General features: G+C 33.7%; 2 protein-coding genes across 2 annotated transcripts; both read left to right on the forward strand.

Annotated features, from left to right (window-relative positions):
• The first annotated feature begins 11,219 nt into the window (after positions 1 to 11,219).
• On the forward strand, positions 11,220 to 15,025 carry LOC143533518 (protein CNGC15b-like). Its single transcript, XM_077028277.1, has 7 exons — positions 11,220 to 11,414; positions 11,570 to 12,110; positions 12,189 to 12,401; positions 13,008 to 13,300; positions 13,390 to 13,501; positions 13,578 to 13,814; positions 14,281 to 15,025. Exons 1-7 carry the CDS (start codon positions 11,386 to 11,388, stop codon positions 14,971 to 14,973), a joined length of 2,118 nt encoding a protein of 705 aa, XP_076884392.1. The 5' UTR covers positions 11,220 to 11,385; the 3' UTR covers positions 14,974 to 15,025.
• Positions 15,026 to 19,591: 4,566 nt separating this feature from the next.
• LOC143533538 (auxin response factor 18-like) lies at positions 19,592 to 21,173 on the forward strand. The gene is made up of 2 exons (XM_077028293.1): positions 19,592 to 20,811; positions 20,907 to 21,173. Exons 1-2 carry the CDS (start codon positions 19,861 to 19,863, stop codon positions 21,171 to 21,173), a joined length of 1,218 nt encoding a protein of 405 aa, XP_076884408.1. The 5' UTR covers positions 19,592 to 19,860.
• The last annotated feature ends 1,236 nt before the right edge of the window (positions 21,174 to 22,409 follow it).

A 22,409-nucleotide genomic window follows, 5' to 3' on the forward strand; every position in this document is an offset into this window, starting at 1 on the left:
ACTACAAGACGCGACTATTTATTAATAATATTTGAGGGGGATTTATTTTACTAATTAATTAAAACTCTAAATAATAATTAACTAATAATTAAAACTTACTATTGATTAACTAATAATTACTTAACTATTAAACTAATTAAAACCTAACCCTAATTAATATAATAATAATAAAACATAATTATTACCTTAAACTCAATTAATTAATTAATAAACATTTAACCCTAATTACTTTAAACTAATAAACAATTTAGAAAACTTTGATTAATTCAGATGATGAAGATAACTACCTAGGTTAGAATCCCCAAAGTTATGGTTATTAATTAAATGGAAAACTCACGCTATGGAACTGGGATCATAAAATAGACCCTTGACAGAAAACCCAAACAGGACCCTTGAATTTCAAGAAGACGCCTATGGATTTCTAACAAGTTTTAAGACTCACCGGTTTTATATTAAACTTCCTTACCGTTATTTAATCGCTTATGTCTAAGTATCTTTTATGACGAAAGCCTACCTTACAGCGCGGAATTCAAAAGATAGCAAAGCATACCCAATTAATTTAATAGACTAAGCTGACAATCAAACATAGACAGACTCCTTACGAAAAACTAAATCTAGCAATCCCGACAAGCAAAGATCTATCAACAAACTATCACCTTACAGCTTTCTAGGCTGGCAGCCCCCTTTTATCTATTTACTTGATTTTATTGTTTCTATGATTTTAATGCATATTAATCACAAACTAGCCAAGAACACACAGTAAATGACCTAACAAAACCCTATCCTATTAAACAATCAACAAGGGTAATGTGAAACAATAAATTCAAGTAAACAAAACCAAGCAATCATACGCATTATAAATCAAGCTCAACCGTTTACTTAGAACATAAAATCCATAACGAAACGAAAATCTAAATAAAATCAAACCGAACTAAGGTTCATCACGACCTAGGTAGTTTATGAAATTTAGCCTAGCATCATAAAGTCTAAATCAAACAAAACGAATAATAACGAAAACATGGTGAAAATATAAGAAACGGGGAATCGAAGATGATAAAACCCGTAAACTCGAATGTGAACGTGTAGCTCTTCACCGGATGTCCTCTTGCCTTCAAAATCACCAACAAACTCGTAAAATAGCTCCAAGAACTCTCCAAAATCGGCCAAGGGTTTCAGGTTATGTCAGGTTTAAGTTAAAGGTGTTTAAATACCCAAAACAAGGCCCGACAAGAAGCAAAAACGAAATAATTCTAGCCCAGTGTTGCCTAGGCGCCGCGGGGCCGGGTTTGGCCTCCCCCCTTCGCCCGGCGCGGCGTGCTTTTCTATGGGGGCCGGTCAGACCGGTCGGTTCTCTGTTCTGACCCTTCCTGACGCGTTCCGGATCTCCGTTTCGGCTCGTTTCAGCTCGTTTTTCGCCCTTTTTAATCACGATCAAATTCCGTACGACACACAAAAACGTTAGTAGTATACAAATCTTGACTAAAAACGAACAAAATCAATTAAAATATTAAATAAAATAAACAAAAGAAACATATATATTTTGCATTATATAAATCACCTAGGTTGTGTGTCATGTTTTCATTGTTATATAAATAATAGTTAACATCACATATAGGTGAGGTGTACACAAAAGTAAAGAAAATAAAATAGAAGCAGACCCAAAACTACCAATGTCCTAAAAGTTGCAACCAAAAGGAATTCATATGGCATTTCATATATAACTGAAGCTTGCATTTTCTAATTTACACAAAACCAAAACAACCTAATATATCCCTAGGTCTGGAAGATCTCTTAAGTTTTCCTTAAAGCTTGCATCTTCAAATATGTCTAATCAAAACTAAAGAAAAACAAATAAAAGAAGACCTTAAAGCAGATTCAATTTAAAAAATCATATTTAATGTATTACTGAAACCTAATTCATATCTGTATGTATATTGACAATTTGATTAAATCCTATCCACAACTTAAATTTCAACAATTCTGTTCACCGCTTCAATTTAAACAATCATATTTAAACCTAATTCATATGTATTCTTTAAACAATCATATTTACACAATTCACAGCTTCAATTCAAAAGATAGTTGAACATCTGTTGATGAATTTGATTAAAGAAAATGATGTTCAATTCAAAAACGATCGATTCAATTGATGGATTTGTTAGTGATAGGTATGAAGGTTGATGCATACCTTTAAATTGGAGTGATAGACGAGTGTCGGTAGTGAAAATTGATGGTGAAAAGTAAGTTTGGCAGAATAGGGTTCGTGGTTTATATTTGAATTTTGAAAAAAAAATTAAGAAAAAAGAAAATTAGAAAATGACATGCGGCAATTTGAAGACATTTGGTGAGAAGTTGATAGAAAACCCATTGTTTTATTAGATAGGTAGATTTTTACGAAATGACTTTTGTTTTATAAAGATTATATTTTCTAAATCTTAGGATTATGTTATAAAATGGTTTAGATTATTCTCATTCTCATATCATGTTATCTTTGTCATTCATTGTCTTAATTGCTCGTGTCAGGTTCTTATTATTATGTTTTTTGAATTTGGAAAAAAGTATTATCGGCCATTTGTTTAAAATTCGGAAAAAAGTTATTGAATCTCAATTGATGTTGATTAATTTAGCATATATCGGTTTTGCATTGACTCCATATATACTATATTAAGATGAACCAAACCACGTCTTGATCTTCAATCATATATTAGTTTCCCATTCAACATGCTTGATTATCGTGATAAATCTCTTAGCATGTGTTTACATAGTGACTTATTGATTTGAGTTTTACACCCAGACACCAATTTGCATATGGTACTTTACATCTACGTGCCAATTTAGACTTACTGCTCATTAATATTTATGTTAATGCACTTCCAATAATACATAAACAATGTCTTTTTGGTCCTTTATAGATAGAGATAAGATATAGCATATAATTTTTGAATTCATTATTTATCACTTGCTGTAAGAACTATAGTATCTTATTGTTATAAAGTATGGGTTATTGAAAATGATAAGACATGTATTTTGATAGTTCGTTCGAACTCCGCAATATTTTGATTTAGCATCAATAGTTGCAGGGAATTTTTGGGAGAAAATGAATTATGGAAGTGTGCAACTTGAACGGAGTGTAAATTGCACATAGTGGTTTACATATGCGAGTCAGATTACATGGTGTTTTAAACAATTAAACCCTTGATAGCTTGTATTTCAATCACAATGTACAAACACAAAACTACTAATGGAATTAAATAACATGGATAAATCAAATAAGCAGAGAGTAAACGAACGGCAAAATTCATATTCACATTTATCAATGCCATGGGTGCATAGGTGTTTAGTTGAGAAAACATGGACCGGAAAATAACGGAGGCTCAGGCCTTTAGCAAGGGAACCTCATTTTGAATGCACCACTGACCTTGTAAATGTAGTTATATAAATTTGATGTACAAACATGACCTCAAAATTCATTTACATTTTAGAGAATAAGCTATAAAATAGTCCAATGGTTTTCTTTATAAAATGTCGTGTGTTCGAGTCTCGTTTGTGACTAAATGTCATGTGTGAGCCAGATGTTTTCTTATAGTGGATCTTTGGACGATGGGTTTCTCATGAAATTTGGTGGTGTGTAAGGTCACCAACGTCGTCTGCAAACTACGATTGCGGGCGTAACTTTTGCCGATAGAGTACCCAAATGACTAGGATTGATTGGTCGTAAAAAAAGTCAACGTCATATAAATTCAATTTTAAAAACAATATATGTATTTAGTTTCCCATAGTTATAACTTATAAAATATTGAGATATGCACTTTCGACCAATCGATTTGATTCTTGCACAGTTGGCATGCTACGTGAACCATATTTTTTCATTAATATGTCATTAATTTTATTTGTTTTTTTGGATAATTGTTAAACAATAAAGAAATGGGTTAGATAAACACGTTCATTATTAATTCTTTGTCTACCCTATCTGCGTACATACTCGTGCTTTTGCTGCCAACAATAAAATAAATGCATGTACTTCTTTTTCAGATAAATTAAAATTATTATTAGTTTTCATTGAAAACATATTTATACTTTTCTTTCTAACTTATAATATATGAGTTTATATAAATAAAGTATGCTATTGCAACATTTTTATTTGTATTTACATTTTTAGTACAAATTTTATGAATACAGAGCCCGTAATTTTATGGATGACTCAAATTACATTAATATTTAGATAAAATTAAATGCATTAATTACAATGCCGTATTTGAATTTATATAAATAAAACATAAACGACTAAAGGTGGTAAAAACAAAACTATATATCAAACTAGTTTTTATCCCCCGTTTTACGGGGTTGTTTTACATTATTTGTTTCTAATATCTATATAGTTTTTGAATTTTAATTTTATTTATTGTATGAAAGTTAATAATATACTTATAATTTGATGATGAAAGAGTTTCAAAAATAAATGAGATGTTATAATCCGGTTAAAATCTATCTGGGTTTAGTGAGACTCATTACCCGCTTATTTTTTATTATAAAATTGTTTCTTAATTATAATTAATATATATATATATATATATTCGGATATTAATTTTTAGTATATCCATATTTTATAAGATTTTCATATCAAATATCTGGTGAGATTAATTTTTAATTTAATGAGATGTGATAACCCGTTTAAAAGTTATCTGAGTTTGGTGAGACTCATACCCGTGAATTTGGGTCAAATGCATGAGAAATCTCTATGGGCAAATAAAGCAATCTATGGCTTGAGATAATGTAGGAAACAACTAGAGAGCTTTTAAAAGTTTCGTTTATATATATTTAAGATAAAAGTTTTTAAAACTAATTAAAGTTTTAAATAATTGGTGAGAATAATACTTTAAAATGAATACTATCCATTATTGTAAACTTAATAACTACTCAATTTGCTATAGATGCATTTGTTTATCATTTTCGGTTACAAAGGACATTATTTATACTAGAATAGTGCCCGCGCGATGCAGCAGGAAACTGGAAACACATACTTTGATAATCATGTAACAAATTTTTAGGTGTTCATTATATCATTTGAAACTGTGAGACCGTTCACCAATTTGGTTTCACGGTTGAAACCGAAGCTGACCGTACATATTTAAATATTAATTATTTACTTATTGAGTATTAGATATAATATATATTAGACATAGTTAAAATATAGTTAACCAAAGTTTTATTTAATACCAGCAAATTCATCTATTAAAACTTTAATTTAGCCAAATTTACAGTGGTTTTTTTTATAATATTTGTTCTTGTTATGATTTCGTCTTCTATTTATTCTAATAAGGTTTATTATTTATGTGACCAAAGTTATCTTTGTTCATAGTATGATTCTCTTAATAACGTATTAGTTGATGCTTAGTTTGAAGTTAAGGTATATGCTGATTAATAATTCTTATTTTAAATTTTAAACTCAATTTTTTTATCAAAGTACAAACTATATCGAAACCTAATCATTGGCAATGGTTCGGTTTAGTTTGGTTTTAATTAGAAACAATTTAACTTCGATTTTCGACGACAAAAAAACGTGTAAAGTTGGCTCATGGTTTACTTTAAAACCATCAAAAGCAAACCGTAAACACTTTTGCACAAAGTTTTTTACTTCGGAAACTATAGTAATATGATACTCAAATTAAAGATAATAAAATGATCGTTTTTATGATGCCATTTATTTTAAAAAATATTAACGTACGAAAAAGTTATGACTGTTTAAAAACCGTGGGGGTAGTTGGGTTAAAAGTGAAAATAAAATAATATATAAGTAAAAGACAAAGGACCAATATTGTAATTTCAAGGGATGAAACTTGTAAATATATTAAAGAAATTGCAAATGCAAGTGAGATTAAATGTAACAATGACATTTTTGGCCCTAATTGATGTTGTAACTTATGCATAAAGTGTTGTACATTACTTAAAAAAAACTTCTTAATTTGCCTGTATATTATATATAGTATAGATGTATATAAATTTCAAGATTATTCATGTCAACTTTGGTTCTTAGATTCTATTACTTATTATATTACGTGTGCCTTTGATGGCAGTATAGTTATTACAATTTATACATACTTTTAATACCAAACTAGTGGCACTCCTTGCGCTATGTTAGGGGTATGATTTTTTAACCGTACATAAATACCGAATACGACCCAAAGTCATCTTAATCTGATAAGAGAATGCCTCAAAAACCTGAATCTTAAGTGGATCAGTTATCGGGTCATTTCTTTTCACCAAAAAACCCGAAACACAAAGACAACCCGACATTTATTGTCTTTTCTTTATAGATATATTTTGGTTTGTAGTCAATGGTATTTGAAATATTATGTTTTATAGTTAGTCTTGAGGACTTTTGAACATTATCATACCATGTTATCATATAATGTTTGAGTTTTTATGATATTTATCTAGTAGCATGATGTTATTTTGCGATTTTTTTTTCAATTTACATTTAAACTCGAAAACCAGAAAACGTGACTCAAACCTGACCAACCCAAATTTATATGGTAATGTATTGGGTCATCTTTTACTGGGCAAAAATCCTAACAACCCAACCTGAAAAACCCCAAACCCAAAAAATTAACCCGAAAAACACTCTTACACTATGCGGCGCACATCAATCTATATCAATTCGGTTTATCATGATGCACATGTAATTCCGTTACCCGCGATATAGCAATTGAAAAAATAAAATCCAAAAAATAAGTTCTTGATATGTCAAATAGGATATCGATGCGTGTTTTACATGGATCTAAAAGATAAATTAAATATCAGTAGCAGTTCCGACAACATCGACACTGTATTGATGTTGTTCAACCAGTGTCGGTTCATCCTGGTACCCCCCTCCCCCAAATATGACACTTGGTATAGTTTGTACCGTAATACATTTTTTTTAAGTATAACTCCGTTTTTTTATAGTTTATACGGTAATACAACAATATTTTTTTGTGTGTTTTTTTAAATTAGCTAAGTTATTAGATAAAATAAATAAAATTATTAGAAAATTAAATGAGATAAAATCGTATATCATAGTAAATTGTATATTTTATTTTTTGATCCATGTGGTTTACGTAACATCGTTTTTTCAACTTAAAATGAAACCTTTGGATAAATGAACTGATATTTATATTTGTTCGTGATTTTGACCAAATAGACTAATTCCATCCATTTTCTCCCGTTAAAGTGATTAATGGAGTTAGCTTTAGGGTGATAACTGAAACAAATCTAAATGTCTGAGCCTAAAAGCAATTTAGTACAATGTTTTTACTTATTTATATTTTTTCATTTTAGTTTTCCTTTTACCTTTTTTATTACTTTTAAATTTTATTATTATTTTTTTAAATATTTTTCTTCATTTAAGTAACTCACATATTTAACTAACCAATTAACCAAAAACATAATATTTTTTTGAGTTTATTTTTCGTTTTGTATCTGCCACAACGTGCGAGTTTGGTAGCATAAGTTGGGTCGTTATATAAGAAAAACAATATCAAAAGGAACATGTTTCAATACCTTTTTGCTTATACTATAATTATATTATTTAGTTTTTTCTTTCATTTGCTATGTATTTTGAGATCGGTGGTTTGTTATATAAGAATTAAGTCTAGAAGTATAGTTGTGATAATAAGACATTAAGGAGACAAGTTTGTCAAAGTAAGGGCGACCGACACTTATTTTCTTGAAAAAAATAATTGAAAATCTGGAATGCTTGACTGGCTTGTTGCTTCTACATCCGATCCCATTGTCCATGGGTTGGGTTGGGACCCAAAACCCTTACCCACCCAACCCCACTAATTAGCTTTATCATTTTTTTATTCCTTTAAATAATTATGAATTTATGATAATCCTGTTTCAATTAATAAACATGTATTGTTGAATTGTGTACCCATAGACAGATTCATAGCTTTTTAGTAATATTTTTTTTTTAACGGCCAATAAATAGAATTGCTTAGGTACACCGTATGGGGTGACCAAATGGCAAAAGGTCACCGTCAGCTAGCCCAACCCAGCCGTACGGAGCCTTTAAGCGCCTCCAAAGTATCTCCAGTTCCAGGGAAAACCCACCCACCCGAAGGCCATCAGGATCGAACTGGAGATCACAAAGATCCCAGTCTTTCTTCATTGAGTCACCCATGTCCCCTCCAAAGTGGAGTTAGTGGGGTTTGAACTTGAGTCTCCATTAAGAAACCCAAGTTACTTACCACTACACCACATTGGAAATGACAACTTTTTATTAATATTACTTCTTAAATAATTTATATTGAATCATTATTATTTATTTATCAGACACATAAACAACGACCTACATAAAATCTCATAATTCATCACATTCTAACGTGTTAGAATCATAAGAAAAAAATATATTTTGTAAAAGGGCTTTAAGTTTTTACTTTGTTTTGGGCCTTTGAAATTGTTGAGCCAACTCTGCTCCTATAACATGTAGAAAATATTTACTGAGCCCGAGAGTTTATTCGATGATGTTTGTCTAAGTTGTCTAGATTAAGTGAGAGCGTCAATCTATATAGATTTTAAAATTTTTATATCTTGAATTGATATTTAAATTTTTTTTATAACAATTTGGAAAATCTTACTCGATTATTTTAAAAAAAATAGTATTATTTTATGTATTGGTTCCACACGGAAAATGATATTGACGGCTGTGTGGAGGCAACACAACACCGACGACCACCGCCATGAATTAAAATTGACTTTCAGTCCCTCTTTTACAACGTAAATCCACTTTTATTTCTACTTAATAGGCTGTCTTGATTAAAAGTAATACAATAATACAAGATTATTAAAATCTAAGACTGACTTTCAAAAAAATATATGTGATTGCTATACGGACTTAATGTATCTAGATAACAAACACCGCCAACACATACTCACATATTGGGTAGGCATTAAAGAGTTAAATACTCATGTTGAGCCGAAATAAAAAGGTTTGTAGGTTTAATGAACAACGAGTAATGAAATATATAACTTAGTTTTTTTTTTAAGTTTTGTGACCAATAAATTTAAGATAATTAAGATCCATACATATTTTATACAAAAATTTAAAATATATATATCTAAAAACAAATTCTGCCCCCAAAACTACGGGCCTAGGCAGGTTTTCTAGCTTGGACTATCCAGGCTAGCCAACTCACATACCATCGACAACTTCAAACCCAACTAAAAAAATCTACTAACATAACACGGAAATAGTTAGGATTTGGGTTGTATTTTTTTTTATTTGAACGACTAAATGTTGCACTTTATAATGATTGAACCCTTTACCTTATAGTCTATTTCTTAACCATCTTACCATCCCATCAAATTAGGAATGACAAAGGGTGGTTGTATTTAGTCCGTTTAATGAATTTAGATAAGACTCATTTTATTTATTTGACAACAAAAAGAAAATGAAAAATTGTTCTTGTTAATCCTCCACTTGTTGCCTAGTGGTAGCACGCTTGGGTTTTTCAGTGGAGACTCAAGTTCGGATCCCACTTGTGTCACATTTGAGCGGATATTGACAATGAAATATTTGAGCTAGGCCTTGTGCAAAGGTTGTCAGTTCGAATCCTAAGCCCACCCGGGTTTTCGTCCCACCATGTGTTACGCCAGAGAGTTATGCTCTTATGGTGTCACAACGACTGTCAAGTAGCAGTCGGCGGTATGGTTTCCCGGTGGAATGCCCAAGCCAAATTCTGAAGCCAACGCGGGTCCGGTTAAGACAACCTAGTCTGACCCGAGTGACGCATCAGGGCTCTTCAAAATTGAAGAGTGTGATAGCCTAAATACAAGAAAGTCGACATTCTAAAAAAATAACCAGAAAGTTAAATTTTTATTTATTGGTTAGCAAATCTTATAGATCATAACCAATAAACCATGACCAGAAGGCCAGAACCATAGGATATCTAGTATCCACTGATATTTTGATTTGTCATTTTTCTATTTTTTTTATAAAAACGAAATTAAATATCATTATACGTTGTAATTGGTCTTTGTAAATTGTTGTCGGTATAATAGCTTAAGTACCAAATATAGCATACCGTATTGTGAGCCTAAGATTACAATATCGAATACCAATAGTTTTTTCAAAAGGGCATTAAACATCATCATACATTATACTTTGTCTTGTACATTGTTGTCGGTATAATAACTTAACCAAACATAAAATACTATATTGCGAGCCCAAGATTACAACATCAAATACCGATAATATAGCGAATATGTGTTTACAAACTAATTCTTTCATATAATTTGTCATTTTTGACCGTAAAAAAGCTCTTAATTAATATTTTCTTGATATATAGAAATACAAACTTTACCTTTTTAAATAAACTCCTACGATCTCTACTCTATTTCTAAATAAGATCTTTTATTTGACGATCACGAGACATTAGAAAGACAAAACCTTATCTACATCCATGCCTCCCTGGTATCAATACATCAAAAGACTATGTAAATACACACTTTAATAATATTGTTTTGATAAAAAAATAAAAAAAATTCTGCATCATTCTATTTCCTATAAATAAATTTTATTAGTTTATTTCTATTTTCAAATAAATATATTAATTGAGAATTCCTCTCTCAAGTTTTGCCGGTGGATCTTATAAAAAATATATAAAAATAAAATGTATTCTTTACTTACATCAATAAATCCACAACTTTATAACATAATTAATTAACAAGTTTTCTTTTTGACCGTGATTAATTAATATTTATAATAATTAGTTAATAGACAAGAAAAAAACAGAAATGTTTTCATTTTTAAACTTAAACTTTAAAAGTACAAATTAATTAGAATCAACCGAAAGTGACATGAAGAGAGAAGCAAATATTTTCCATATATGTTAAGAGTCCTGCAAAGATCACACTTCATGTTTTTTCTTTTTTTCTTTCTTGTAAGCATTTCGTCGAACACCTTCTGTGCATGTGAACTAACAAAAAAAAGATTGATTTGTCGTTAGCAAAGGTTCCACTTTTAGACTTTTTTCTTGATGGGTATCTCACTCTCTGTCAGATCTCAAGTTGGTTGCATTAAAAATTCATTCTTTTTGAAAACCTGACTTCTTGCCAGATCAATCACTTTTCACTTATATTACTTCAACAAACAAGTTTGTATTTTATAAAAATATTAAGTTTGTTTTCTAAGGATTGTCACATGTTTTGACCTCAATTCATGCTTCACGTGATTCTTATATCTTTTGAAGCAAAACCATTAATTAATGGGCTGGTCTGCAACTAATCTCTGGTCAATTTTCCAATGTATTTTCTTCTAACTTTCATCTTTGTTCTTCACATACAGATCAAGGTGTTTAAATTCAATTGTTTTAAGTCAAGATTCAATCTTTTTGTTGACCCATCATGTCATTTCCCAATTCAAGATCAGTAAGGTAGTTAAAATCGCTTAATTAGTTAATTTCAGTTGTGTTGACTTTTGTGGTCAAATTAGTATATGTGAATATGTGATCATGTTAAGCATGAAATTAGGCTTAGGGTTTATGGGTGTTTTAAATTTTTAATCTTTTTTTACAAAATGAATCTGCAGATTTAAAGATGATGTTGAACAAATAAAGCTGCAGCCAATCAATGGAGACAGTTTATTCAAGGTTGTTAAATACAACACTGATGGAAAACAAATACCCGAATCAAGAAAACCCGAAAAGCACCTGGGACCCTCGTTAAAATCGAAAGTATTGTCGAGAGTGTTCTCGGAAGATTACGAACGGGTTAACAAGAAAATCTTGGATCCGAGAGGTTTAACCATAAGAAAATGGAACAAGATTTTCTTGGTAGCATGTTTAGTTTCTTTGTTTGTAGACCCGTTGTTCTTTTACTTGCCGTCGATAAGGAAAAGCGTTTGTATCGATATGGGATCCACCCTTAAAGTTAGCTTAACGGTTATGAGATCGATTGCAGACGTGTTTTACATGATTCAGATATATGTTAAGTTCATGACAGCTTATGTGGCGCCATCTTCTCGTGTTTTTGGTAGAGGTGAGCTTGTTATAGACTCTGCCAAGATTGCGAAAAGATACATAAAAGGTGATCTTTGGATCGATTTTGTAGCTGCATTACCGCTTCCGCAGGTACATGCGTTATAAAATGTTATAAAAATCGTTTCTTGTAAGAAAATTAACATTTTCTTGTTTTCTTGATGGTTAAAGCTGCTAATTTGGATAATTATACCAAGTTTAAGCGGTTCAGCAATGACCAACACGAAGAATGTTCTTCGGTTTATTATTATTCTTCAATACATCCCGAGGCTGTACCTTATTTTTCCCCTTACATCGCAAATAGTCGAAGCTACGGGTGTTGTTACAGAAACCGCGTGGGCTGGAGCAGCTTATAACTTGATGCTTTACATGCTGGCAAGCCATGTAAGTCTAAAGTTTTTAACTTGATATGGAGATTTCGACCCGTTTGTAAACGGGCTGAAATCCTAATTGGGTCGTGTTTTTTCATACGGGTCTAGGACCGTTTATATGTAAACGGGCTGAATGCGAATTGAGTTGTGTTTCCGATACGATCACTAAGGCTGCTAAACAGGCTGTGTTCGTGGGTAGGCGAGTCGAACCCGACACAAGCCTGAAAATTTTACATGAACCCGAGCACGACACGCATATTTGCGGGTTGACACGAACACGGCTTGTTTAACCCGAAAAAGAAAATGTAATAGTTTAACTTGTTTTACATATTAATACTCTAAAATTCGACATTTATATATTATTTTTATTATTTTGAAGAAATTATGTTTAACTGTGCAAATCTATTTTAAAAAATTAAAATTTTGGCATAAGTCCCCTGCTACCGACAGTTTTTTATATAAATTGTGGCATAAAAATTGTCCAAACAGTTGAAGTTATTATACAAACACATCTTATAAAGCTAAAAGTTGAAACAAATGGGTTAAACGGGTCAACCCTCGTACCTGTCGGGTTGACACGAACACGACCTGTGTACCTGTTTTAATCTTAATTTTACAGTTTGTAGGTGCTAGTTGGTATCTTTTATCCATTGAAAGACAAGAATCCTGTTGGAGAAGCATATGTGTTCTTGAAAATCTAGTTTGCAAAGACGACTTTTTCGACTGTCAAAGAGTTAACGAATCAGCTAGACGCGCATGGTTCCAAACGAGTAACGTGACAAATGAGTGTGCCCCGAATAGTGGTTTTTATCCGTTTGGTATCTATGGAGAGTCATTGGAATCAGAAGTTACTTCAGCCTTGTTCTTCAATAAGTACTTCTATTGTCTTTGGTTCGGTTTAAAGAATCTAAGGTAGTTCAAAAGATTCTATTTTTAATCTTATATCTTAACCGATTAAATTAATATTGGTGATTAAGTATTTAAGTGTTTGAATCATGCAGTTCTTTAGGGCAAAATCTGTCTACAAGCACTTATGTCGGTGAAATCATGTTTGCAATTGTAGTCGCGGTTGTTGGTTTAGTTCTTTTCGCTTTGCTGATCGGAAATATGCAGGTAAATTTTATGCAGCTTGTGATATTATTTTATAAGGGTTTTTGATATTTGTTGACGGTTTATAGTTTGTTGACAGACGTATCTTCAATCGACAACAGTTCGATTAGAGGAATGGAGAATCAGGAGAACTGATACAGAACAGTGGATGCATCACCGCCAGTTGCCGCCAGAACTCCGCCAGTCGGTTAGAAGATATGATCAGTATAAATGGGTGGCAACTCGAGGGGTGGATGAAGAATCTCTTCTCAGAGGCCTTCCGTTAGATCTTCGTCGCGATATTAAACGTCATCTTTGTTATGATCTTGTTCGCCGAGTAAGTTTCACTTTCGGGTTGTGGTTTTATCTACCATTATGTTGCAAATTCACACTCTATGTGAAAGCATTTTATTCAAAGTTAACGGGTCGGGTTGGCTTGACCCCTTTCAACTTTTATTCAAAGTTATCGGACCCGACCCGTTTCAAGTTTTATTCAAAGTTAACGGGCTGGGTCAAGTTGGCCTGGCGCGTTTCAAGTTTTATTCAAAGTTAACGGGCTGGGTCAGGTGGCCCGAGCCGCTTCAAGGTTTATTCAAAGTCACAGGACCGACCCGTTTTAAGTTTGTTCAAGTTAGCAGGACAGGTCAGGTCGGCATGACCCGTTTTAAGTCTTATTCAAAGTTAAAGGGCCGGGTCAGGTTGGCCCGACCCGTTTTAAGTTTTATTTAAAGTTAATGGGCTGGGCCACATTGGCCCGGCCCGTGTTAGGTTTCGAATTATACTAAAAACTTTTTCATTGACAGGTTCCATTGTTTGATCAAATGGACCAACGAATGTTGGATGCGATATGCGAGAGGCTAAAACCGGCTTTATGTACTCAAGGGACATGTTTAGTTCGCGAGGGGGACCCGGTGAATGAAATGTTGTTTATAGTCAGAGGAAACCTTGATTCTTACACCACTAACGGTGGTCGAACCGGATTTTTCAACTCATGTCGAATCGGTCCGGGTGACTTTTGTGGTGAGGAGCTTCTGACGTGGGCGCTGGACCCAAGTCCGAGTGTCATCCTTCCATCATCCACCCGAACCGTGAAGGCGATATCCGAAGTTGAAGCATTCGCACTTATAGCCGATGATTTGAAATTTGTGGCATCACAGTTTAGAAGGTTGCATAGTAAGCAGTTACGGCACAAGTTCCGGTTTTACAGCCACCAGTGGCGGACATGGGCCGCTTGTTTTGTGCAGGCGGCGTGGCGAAGGTATAAGAGGAGGAAGAGTGCTCGGGAACTTCAGGCGCATGAGAGCTTCAAGAGTGTTGATTACGAGATGGGATTTAGTTCACCGTTGCATGGTGGGAACAATGTGGCGTCACCCGACCCTGGTTATGGTGTGTATGTTAGTGGGATGGGTGCGAGTAGAAGGCCTGGTGGCTCGAAAACTAATGGCAGCGGCTCGTTGCAAAAGCCGGAGGAGCCTGATTTTTCTGTAGATGAGTGAAGGAAGACTAATAATAAAAGAAGTAAAGAAGAAAACACAAAATACTATTCAGGAAACTTGTGAATACTTAGACTTGTTTTTATGTATGTTTACAGTTATTCTTGAGCTATATTTAATGCTTCAAAACATGGAATAAACGTTGGTTTATATCAAATTATATTTATCTCATTATATGTGATTAATTCAATTTTAATCACTACCTTATAAATTTTATATTGATTTATTAAAAAAGGTTAGTAATTTGGTTGTCAGTTAACTTAATGAATAGAAATGGTGACGTTAATAGTAATACAGCCAACCATTAATGTTTAAAGAAATAAAACAAAAATTTAGCGCGCTTTACGGCAACAGAAAAATATGGCGCATGCATAACTTCAAACTCCATGCCTTCCATGAAATTAATTCCTCATTGCTCAAAAAAACTTTTCTTCTTCTAAGGATCAACCTCAACATTCTCCGGTTACTCTCTCCGGTGACGTTTTTGTGCCGGACGAGAGACGAAACAAACTCCACGGAGGTATCAATTCTCTCCTTTTCTTTCCCAAATTCTTGTTTTATTTCAATAAAATTTCTTATTAATATGTAGCTTTGCTGTTTGCTTATTTCATTTGTCATGATCACGATATACGGTTTCTTATTAGTTATTGGATCATCGTTTTAATTTGTTTTTCGATTTCACGTACCTATAAATTAGAACATGAATATCCGTGTGTGTATTTTCGTAATACGCCCTAAGTTTATTGTTTACCTTTCATGTACGCAATATGTAATTGATTTCGCTTCTTCTAATATTTGTTTAGCTAGTTGATTTAGTTTTTTTTTTGTTGAAATATGAGCAAAGTTTATATGAATTATGTGATATATCATTTTCCTTAGGTTATTCTGTTTGGTGGTTGTTGTTGATGATATATCACAACATAGATGTGAAATACATAATTGGTTTGTAATTAGATGTTGTAAAACCAAAGTTTGGGATCAGATTGATAAAAAACTCGAAACTAGTTGAGCCTTATACCTTATCGAGCCCGAGCCAAGCCTGAGACTCAAGTAAAGCTCTTTAGTTATCGAGCCTGAGTTCGAGCCTAGCTTGTATGGGAAGATCAGTTAGGCTTGTTGAGCCTTAATTATTGGTGTATTTTTAAATTTGAGCATATTTGGACTTCTATATATTAATTTCACACTACACAACCTAACTCGTGCCGAGCTTTGGCTCGTTTAAGGTACTCCACACGAGCTCCACTCGAGCTTAGGTTCGCTTAAAGTTTCTCGAAGGAATAAAAATAGTTACAAATGTTAATAAATTAATTGGTAATTAAAACACATCGGAGTGCAAGCTTTAGAGAAAAAGCTCCAAAAGAGTTGAACTCGAGCTTTAGAAAAAGAGCTCTCGTAAGCCAAACATATGTAAAACATTATCTTATTGATGGACTTATTTGCATACATGAATACTCTGATTATGTTTTCTTACTGCATTATAGCTATTATTATTATTATTATTATTATTATTATTATTATTATTATTATTATTATTATTATTATTATTATTATTATTATTATATATGTGTAGATTGATTTAAGATAGTTCCATTGTTAGCTACCATGGCTGTTGAAGCTCAAAGAAAGGAGGATACAATGGGGGAGTTTGAAAAGGTTCCTTCAAGCATTTCGGTACACGGAGAAAAGGATGAAGAAGATGACTACTACAGTTACTCTGATTCTGTCGATGATTTGCGCTCCGAAAATAGCTGGTCTGATTCATCGCCTCAGGTTATACTTAATTGTTTAACACTTAAATTATTTATTTGTTATTATTTTGCTCTTTTTTGGCTTATTTTTAAATATGTTGACATGTTGTCACAGTTTCAAGATATTCCTCCTCCCAAGTTCTCACTTGCTGTTGATTTTTTGAAAAGATTGCATGGTTTAGTAGGTTAGTTAGTTCACTTGGGCTAGTTTTGCTTTAACGAAAATCACGAAACTATCCATTTTGACCGAGAAAATTAACGATTTACACTTGGTGCATAATACAGTGCAGAAGCACGGTGGTGCAGCCTTTGAGGATATGGAGTGGCAAGATAGTTTCTTAAGCAACAATGACTTATCATTTCCAAATGATCCAACCGGTGAGCTGCATAATAGTTGGGGGGCTGCAGAGGCCACGTCATTTCAAATTCGTGGCGCCACTTATTTGAAAGACCGTAAGAAGGTATAACTTTATTCGTTCTCTTTAACAAACTGTTGATTTGTAACCGTAATTCTTGTCAATTTGTCTGCCTTAAAGGTCAAGGTAAAAGACACATTGATGCAACTTGTTGCCGCAAATATGCTGAGATCAACTAATAAACAAGATGATTTCGCTGGCCGACCTGGCAGCATTTGTCAGGTTCAGTATCCTTTATATAAACTTATATAATACAACTTATACGGTTAATAAAACTAACTCAATTTTTTTATTTTTTATTTTTGCAGAAATTTGCAGCTGCTAACAAGCCAGATTTCTTTTTCATTGTAAATATGCAGGTAAACAAGTTTAATATTTCATTTTAATTTAAGATATTTAGTCAACCAGAAATGGTGTAGTTGACTATTATGAATCTTTGACAAATTAGATCCCGGGTCCAACAACGAATTTTCATATTGCTTTCTATTATGCGACAACTTCTCCGATCAAAGACGTGCCATTGCTAGAGAACTTTGTAGAAGGTGATGATGCTTATAGGAATGCGAGGTTTAAGCTCATACCTCATGTATCTAAGGTTGGTATATTCTAATCCCATATTATTATTTAACGTAAAATGTAAATCGATTTAATTACAAGTTTTGTTTTTAGGGTCCATGGATTGTAAAACAAAGTGTTGGAAATAGACCTTGTCTACTCGGGCAAGTTCTAAAAATTCAATACGTTCGTGGAAAGAACTACTTAGAGGTAAAAACACACTATATAAGTATTTCAATGATATTGATGCATAGATCTAAAGTATGTTTATGATTGTAGCTGGATGTAGACGTCGGTTCATCTGTGATAGCAAAGAAGGTGGCCAACAGAGTTGTGAGTAGCTTCAACCATTTGATAGTTGAAGCGGCATTTCTAATACAAGGAAATACACCAGAAGAACTACCGGAGCATCTACTTGGGACGTGTCGTATGAGCCATATTGATACCTCAAAAGTGGCTTGTACGTAGTCGAATTGTTGTGTGTGAAAGTACATGTTAATTAATTAATACGTACCTATATTATACCACCAATTAGCTGTTTAAGTTTAATGTTGTTTTAATCCTTTGCAACTATCAGTTGACATAAACCAATATATATTAACAAAAGAATTATAATATAAAATTAGTATTAAAAAATATTGAATATTAACGTTCGAGAGAGGTGTATACCAAAATATCAGTCTCCTGTAGTTGGATAGCAAACAATTAACAAAAGTACACTCTTTCATTATGAAATTTAATTATAATAATTGATTTTAGAGTAAACTCCGATTTTGGTCATGTAGTTTGTCTAAATCTGCGTTTCTAATCCAATAGTTTCAAATTTGTGATTTTCGTCCCTATGGTTTCATTTCACTTGCAATTAAACCTGATTTCACCAACCTCGTTAAGTCTGGTTGTTAAATCCATCAACGTGACCTTCAAATGAGGGGTATTTTTGTCCTTTTTTCTCTCTAAATACACCCCAGCCTCTCACGTGAGGGTGTTTGCCAATTAGGGTGGGGGTTTATTCAGGGAGAAAACTGCCCCTCACGTAAGAGGCACGCTGACGGGTTTAATGACCAGACTTAATAGTGGGACCGGGTTTAATTGCAAGTGAAATGAAAACACATGGACGACAATCGCAAATTTAAAACTATTGTACTAAAATCATAGATTTGGACAAACTACAGTGATGTTACAATAAGACCCATCGCTATGGGGCGCCCTTCGGGGTTTTTTCTGAACGCCGAACACCGGCGTGGGGCGCGGACGGGGGAGGGGCGACGAAGATCCAGTCGTTACAATGGTCGGCGCGGTTGATTGAGTTTTGGTGGGCCCCCTTTCAGCATCTCTCTCCATCTCTCTCACACACATACATACATATGCACACACATATATATATATATATATAAGGGGCGCCTTTGGGGCATTAAACCATAGCGGGGCATCTTTGGGGTGGGGCTTCGATGCCCTTGGTACTTACGTGGCGCTGACGTGACACGGTAGAGGGTTTCGAAGCCCCCACCATAGAGGATGTTCTAAAAGTTTACACAAGATGTACATATATATACAAATAAAGTAGTTATTTTAAATTAGTTAGTTGCTATTAGTTCGGTCAACAAAAACAATTAAACAAACACACATTATTATTATTATTATATAAAAAAGATTAGTTGTATATCGTTAAAGAAAACCGTTAAAAGCCGTTTGTTTTAGAGAGAGAGAGAGAGAGAGAATGTTGACTAGTTGTATATCGTTAAGGTAACTGCCATTGCCATGGCTACTCTCTGTCATCACTTTAATATTTTTTCCTCTTAATCGTCATCTTTTAAATCACTACATATACTTATAGCTGTTATCTCACAGTTTTATTAACTTGCTCATGCAATTGAACAGTACTGTACGTATTACTTTCTCGAGAGGTTAATTAGGTTCTTCAGCTTTATTAGATTACAATGGAGCTTCCATTGCAGGTAATTAACTCTCTTTAATTTCTCTCTATATATGTTTGAAACAACAACAACTTATCTGCATATCATTCGTTATATATATTCGTATAAAATATTTTGATGATATATTGGTGATTTTATAATATTCGTTTGAAACAAGAAGTTATGTGTATGATTTAACTTTTGAATCTGACTTGATTAATTTTTCAGTGTTTTGATTCTAGAAAACAAGTAACAAGTATGACCGAGGCAGAGAAGCGTGTAGACCCTGGATTATGGCACGCGTGTGCTGGTGATATGATTCACATGCCTTTGCCGGATTCGTATGCCTATTATTTTCCACAAGGTCATGTTGAACACACACACACAAATGTAGATTTTGGTGATACGCCTAGGGTTCCTATGATTCCTTGCAAGGTGATTGATGTCAAGTTCATGGCAGATTCTCAACCAGAACAAGTTTACGCTAAGATAATGCTGAGCCCGTTAAGAAACAGTGTCGAAGTCTATGATGACGTAATGTTGAGTCGACAAAAAAGTCTAGTGTTATCTGATAAACTCCCTTATTTTGTAAAAACATTGACACAGTCTGATGTTGATGTAAACAGTGGAAGTCTTTCTGTGCCTTGGGACGGTGCAGAGGCGATTTTTCCTAAATTTGATTCTTCACGAAACCTCCCGTTTCAAACATTGTTAGCTAAGGATATTCATGGTGAGATTTGGAGATTTAAGCATGTTCATCAAGGGGTAGTACCTAGGAAACACAAGTTGACCACTGGATGGAATACTTTTGTAAACAAGAAAAGTCTGGTTGCAGGAGATTCGGTTGTGTTCACTCGAGCGGAAAATGGTGGTCTTTGTATTGGGATTAGACGCGCTAAGGTGATGAATATTGGTTCTGGTGGAAGGAGAGAAGTGAGGCCTGAAGATGTTGTTAAAGCTCTATCGTCTGCGGTAAACAGTCAACCATTTGAGATTACTTGTTATCCTCACGCGAGTACTCCAGAGTTTGTCGTAAAGGAGCTTTCTGTAAATGCTGCATTTTGTGTTAACTGGTGTGCTGGAATGAGGTTCAAAATGGCTTTTGAAACAGACGGTTTGTCGCGAATAAGCTGGTTTACAGGAACTGTATCTTCTGTTCAGGACGTTGACCCGGTGCTCTGGCCTAAATCCCCATGGCGTCGCCTACAGGTAATTTAACATTTTAACATTTTAACATTTTAAAACCTTGCAAATTCAAGTTTATTAGCATCAAGTTAAAGTAATGATATAATTATATTATATAGGTTAATTGGGATGATAAGCGAGATCTGTTGCAAAATGTGACTCGTGTAAGCCCGTGGCTGGTTGAAGTACTGTCAAACATGTCCAGCAGCAGTGGTTTTCCTGCAGGTATACAGGGAACCAGGCAGACTGAGAAAGTTGAGTTAAACCTCTTCAATAAACATCCCGATGGGTTGCGTCCACCTAAGAATGAAAGTCATGATGATTTGATTCATGTCGAAACTGATCTAGCTATAAGTCGAAGCAAAACAAAGACAGATCAAATATGAGACTATTTGGTCAGCAGATATGCATTGACCAGCAAGGAAACCATTCATCGGATGCAAACGCAAAAGATATTGATGATGTATGAATGATTAGAGGTGTTGCATATGTGTTTTAAGTACTTGAAACACTGTGAAGAGTTGTAGGAACCAACATTGTTGTTATATAGGTAACCATTTTCTATGACTTGATGTCAAATGCATCATATCGTGTTCTTTTATAACTTAACGCGATATAACTATTGACTATTAACAAGTCAAGCAACAGCCAAAACAATTTGAAACATAAATGAGGTTTAAAAGAGAAATATATCCAAATCAATCTCTGCCACACCATTTGACTTTTGACTCCACACAATTGACCCCGATCCTGTGTCAATGGACGATGCGCCTTGGCTAAAGACTCGCCCGGTGTGGATGGGCTAGGGACATTTTCGTAATTTTCATTGTTTTGAAATCTTCATCCCACCAGTGCGCACCAATAAGACCGTTAATTTGATGGTCCGTATGTTTATGAAAACATTTAAATTCGGCGAGAAGTGACTCATGGTGCGTATAAAATTCAAAGTAAACACTGCAGCATAGCCAAATTGGTTATAAAAAGAGATGGTGAACATTGAACAGGCTAAAAATTAATAATATCTTGTCTGTCATTGGTTAGAAAAAGCTGCGCCGCCACCCCCTTTTGAATGGCAAATTCTATCCTACTGAAAACAACTTCTTTTATAATACCACCGGATACCGATGGCGCGTGTGTTAATCTGCAGCGGGTCATCGGTTAAGCTTCCTCAATGCAGCCCATAGCCTCTAACTTTAACCTGGGCTTCTAGACAAAGATTCCAAGCCCCTTAACAACAGTACAACACAGGAACAAAGAACTAGAATTAAAACATACAGCTAACTATACAATATTTTGATCACGTGAATTGAACATAGATATATTTTAACATGATGAGTTTGGAAAACAGTAATTAATTAAGGGTTATTTGTTGGTTTATTTAAGGAGTTTGTTGCCTTTCAAAAAACATAATAACTAGTTTATCGTTATTCTAAGGGATTAGGGGTGTAAACAAGCCAAGTCACGCATGGGTCACTTAATATTATCTCGCATAAAGTTAAAATCAGAGAGAGTGTAAATGAGCTCGTGACTGATTGAAGCTTGTCTAATAAACAAACATGGCTCGACTTACATATACCTAGCTTCCATAAATGCCCGCGAGCTTAAACAAACATGTTATCTAT

The sequence above is a fragment of the Bidens hawaiensis genome, unplaced genomic scaffold (genome assembly GCF_021521415.1).
Source record: "Bidens hawaiensis isolate Kalapana, Puna unplaced genomic scaffold, B.hawaiensis_p1.1 tig00009774_1, whole genome shotgun sequence".
NCBI lineage: Eukaryota > Viridiplantae > Streptophyta > Magnoliopsida > Asterales > Asteraceae > Bidens > Bidens hawaiensis.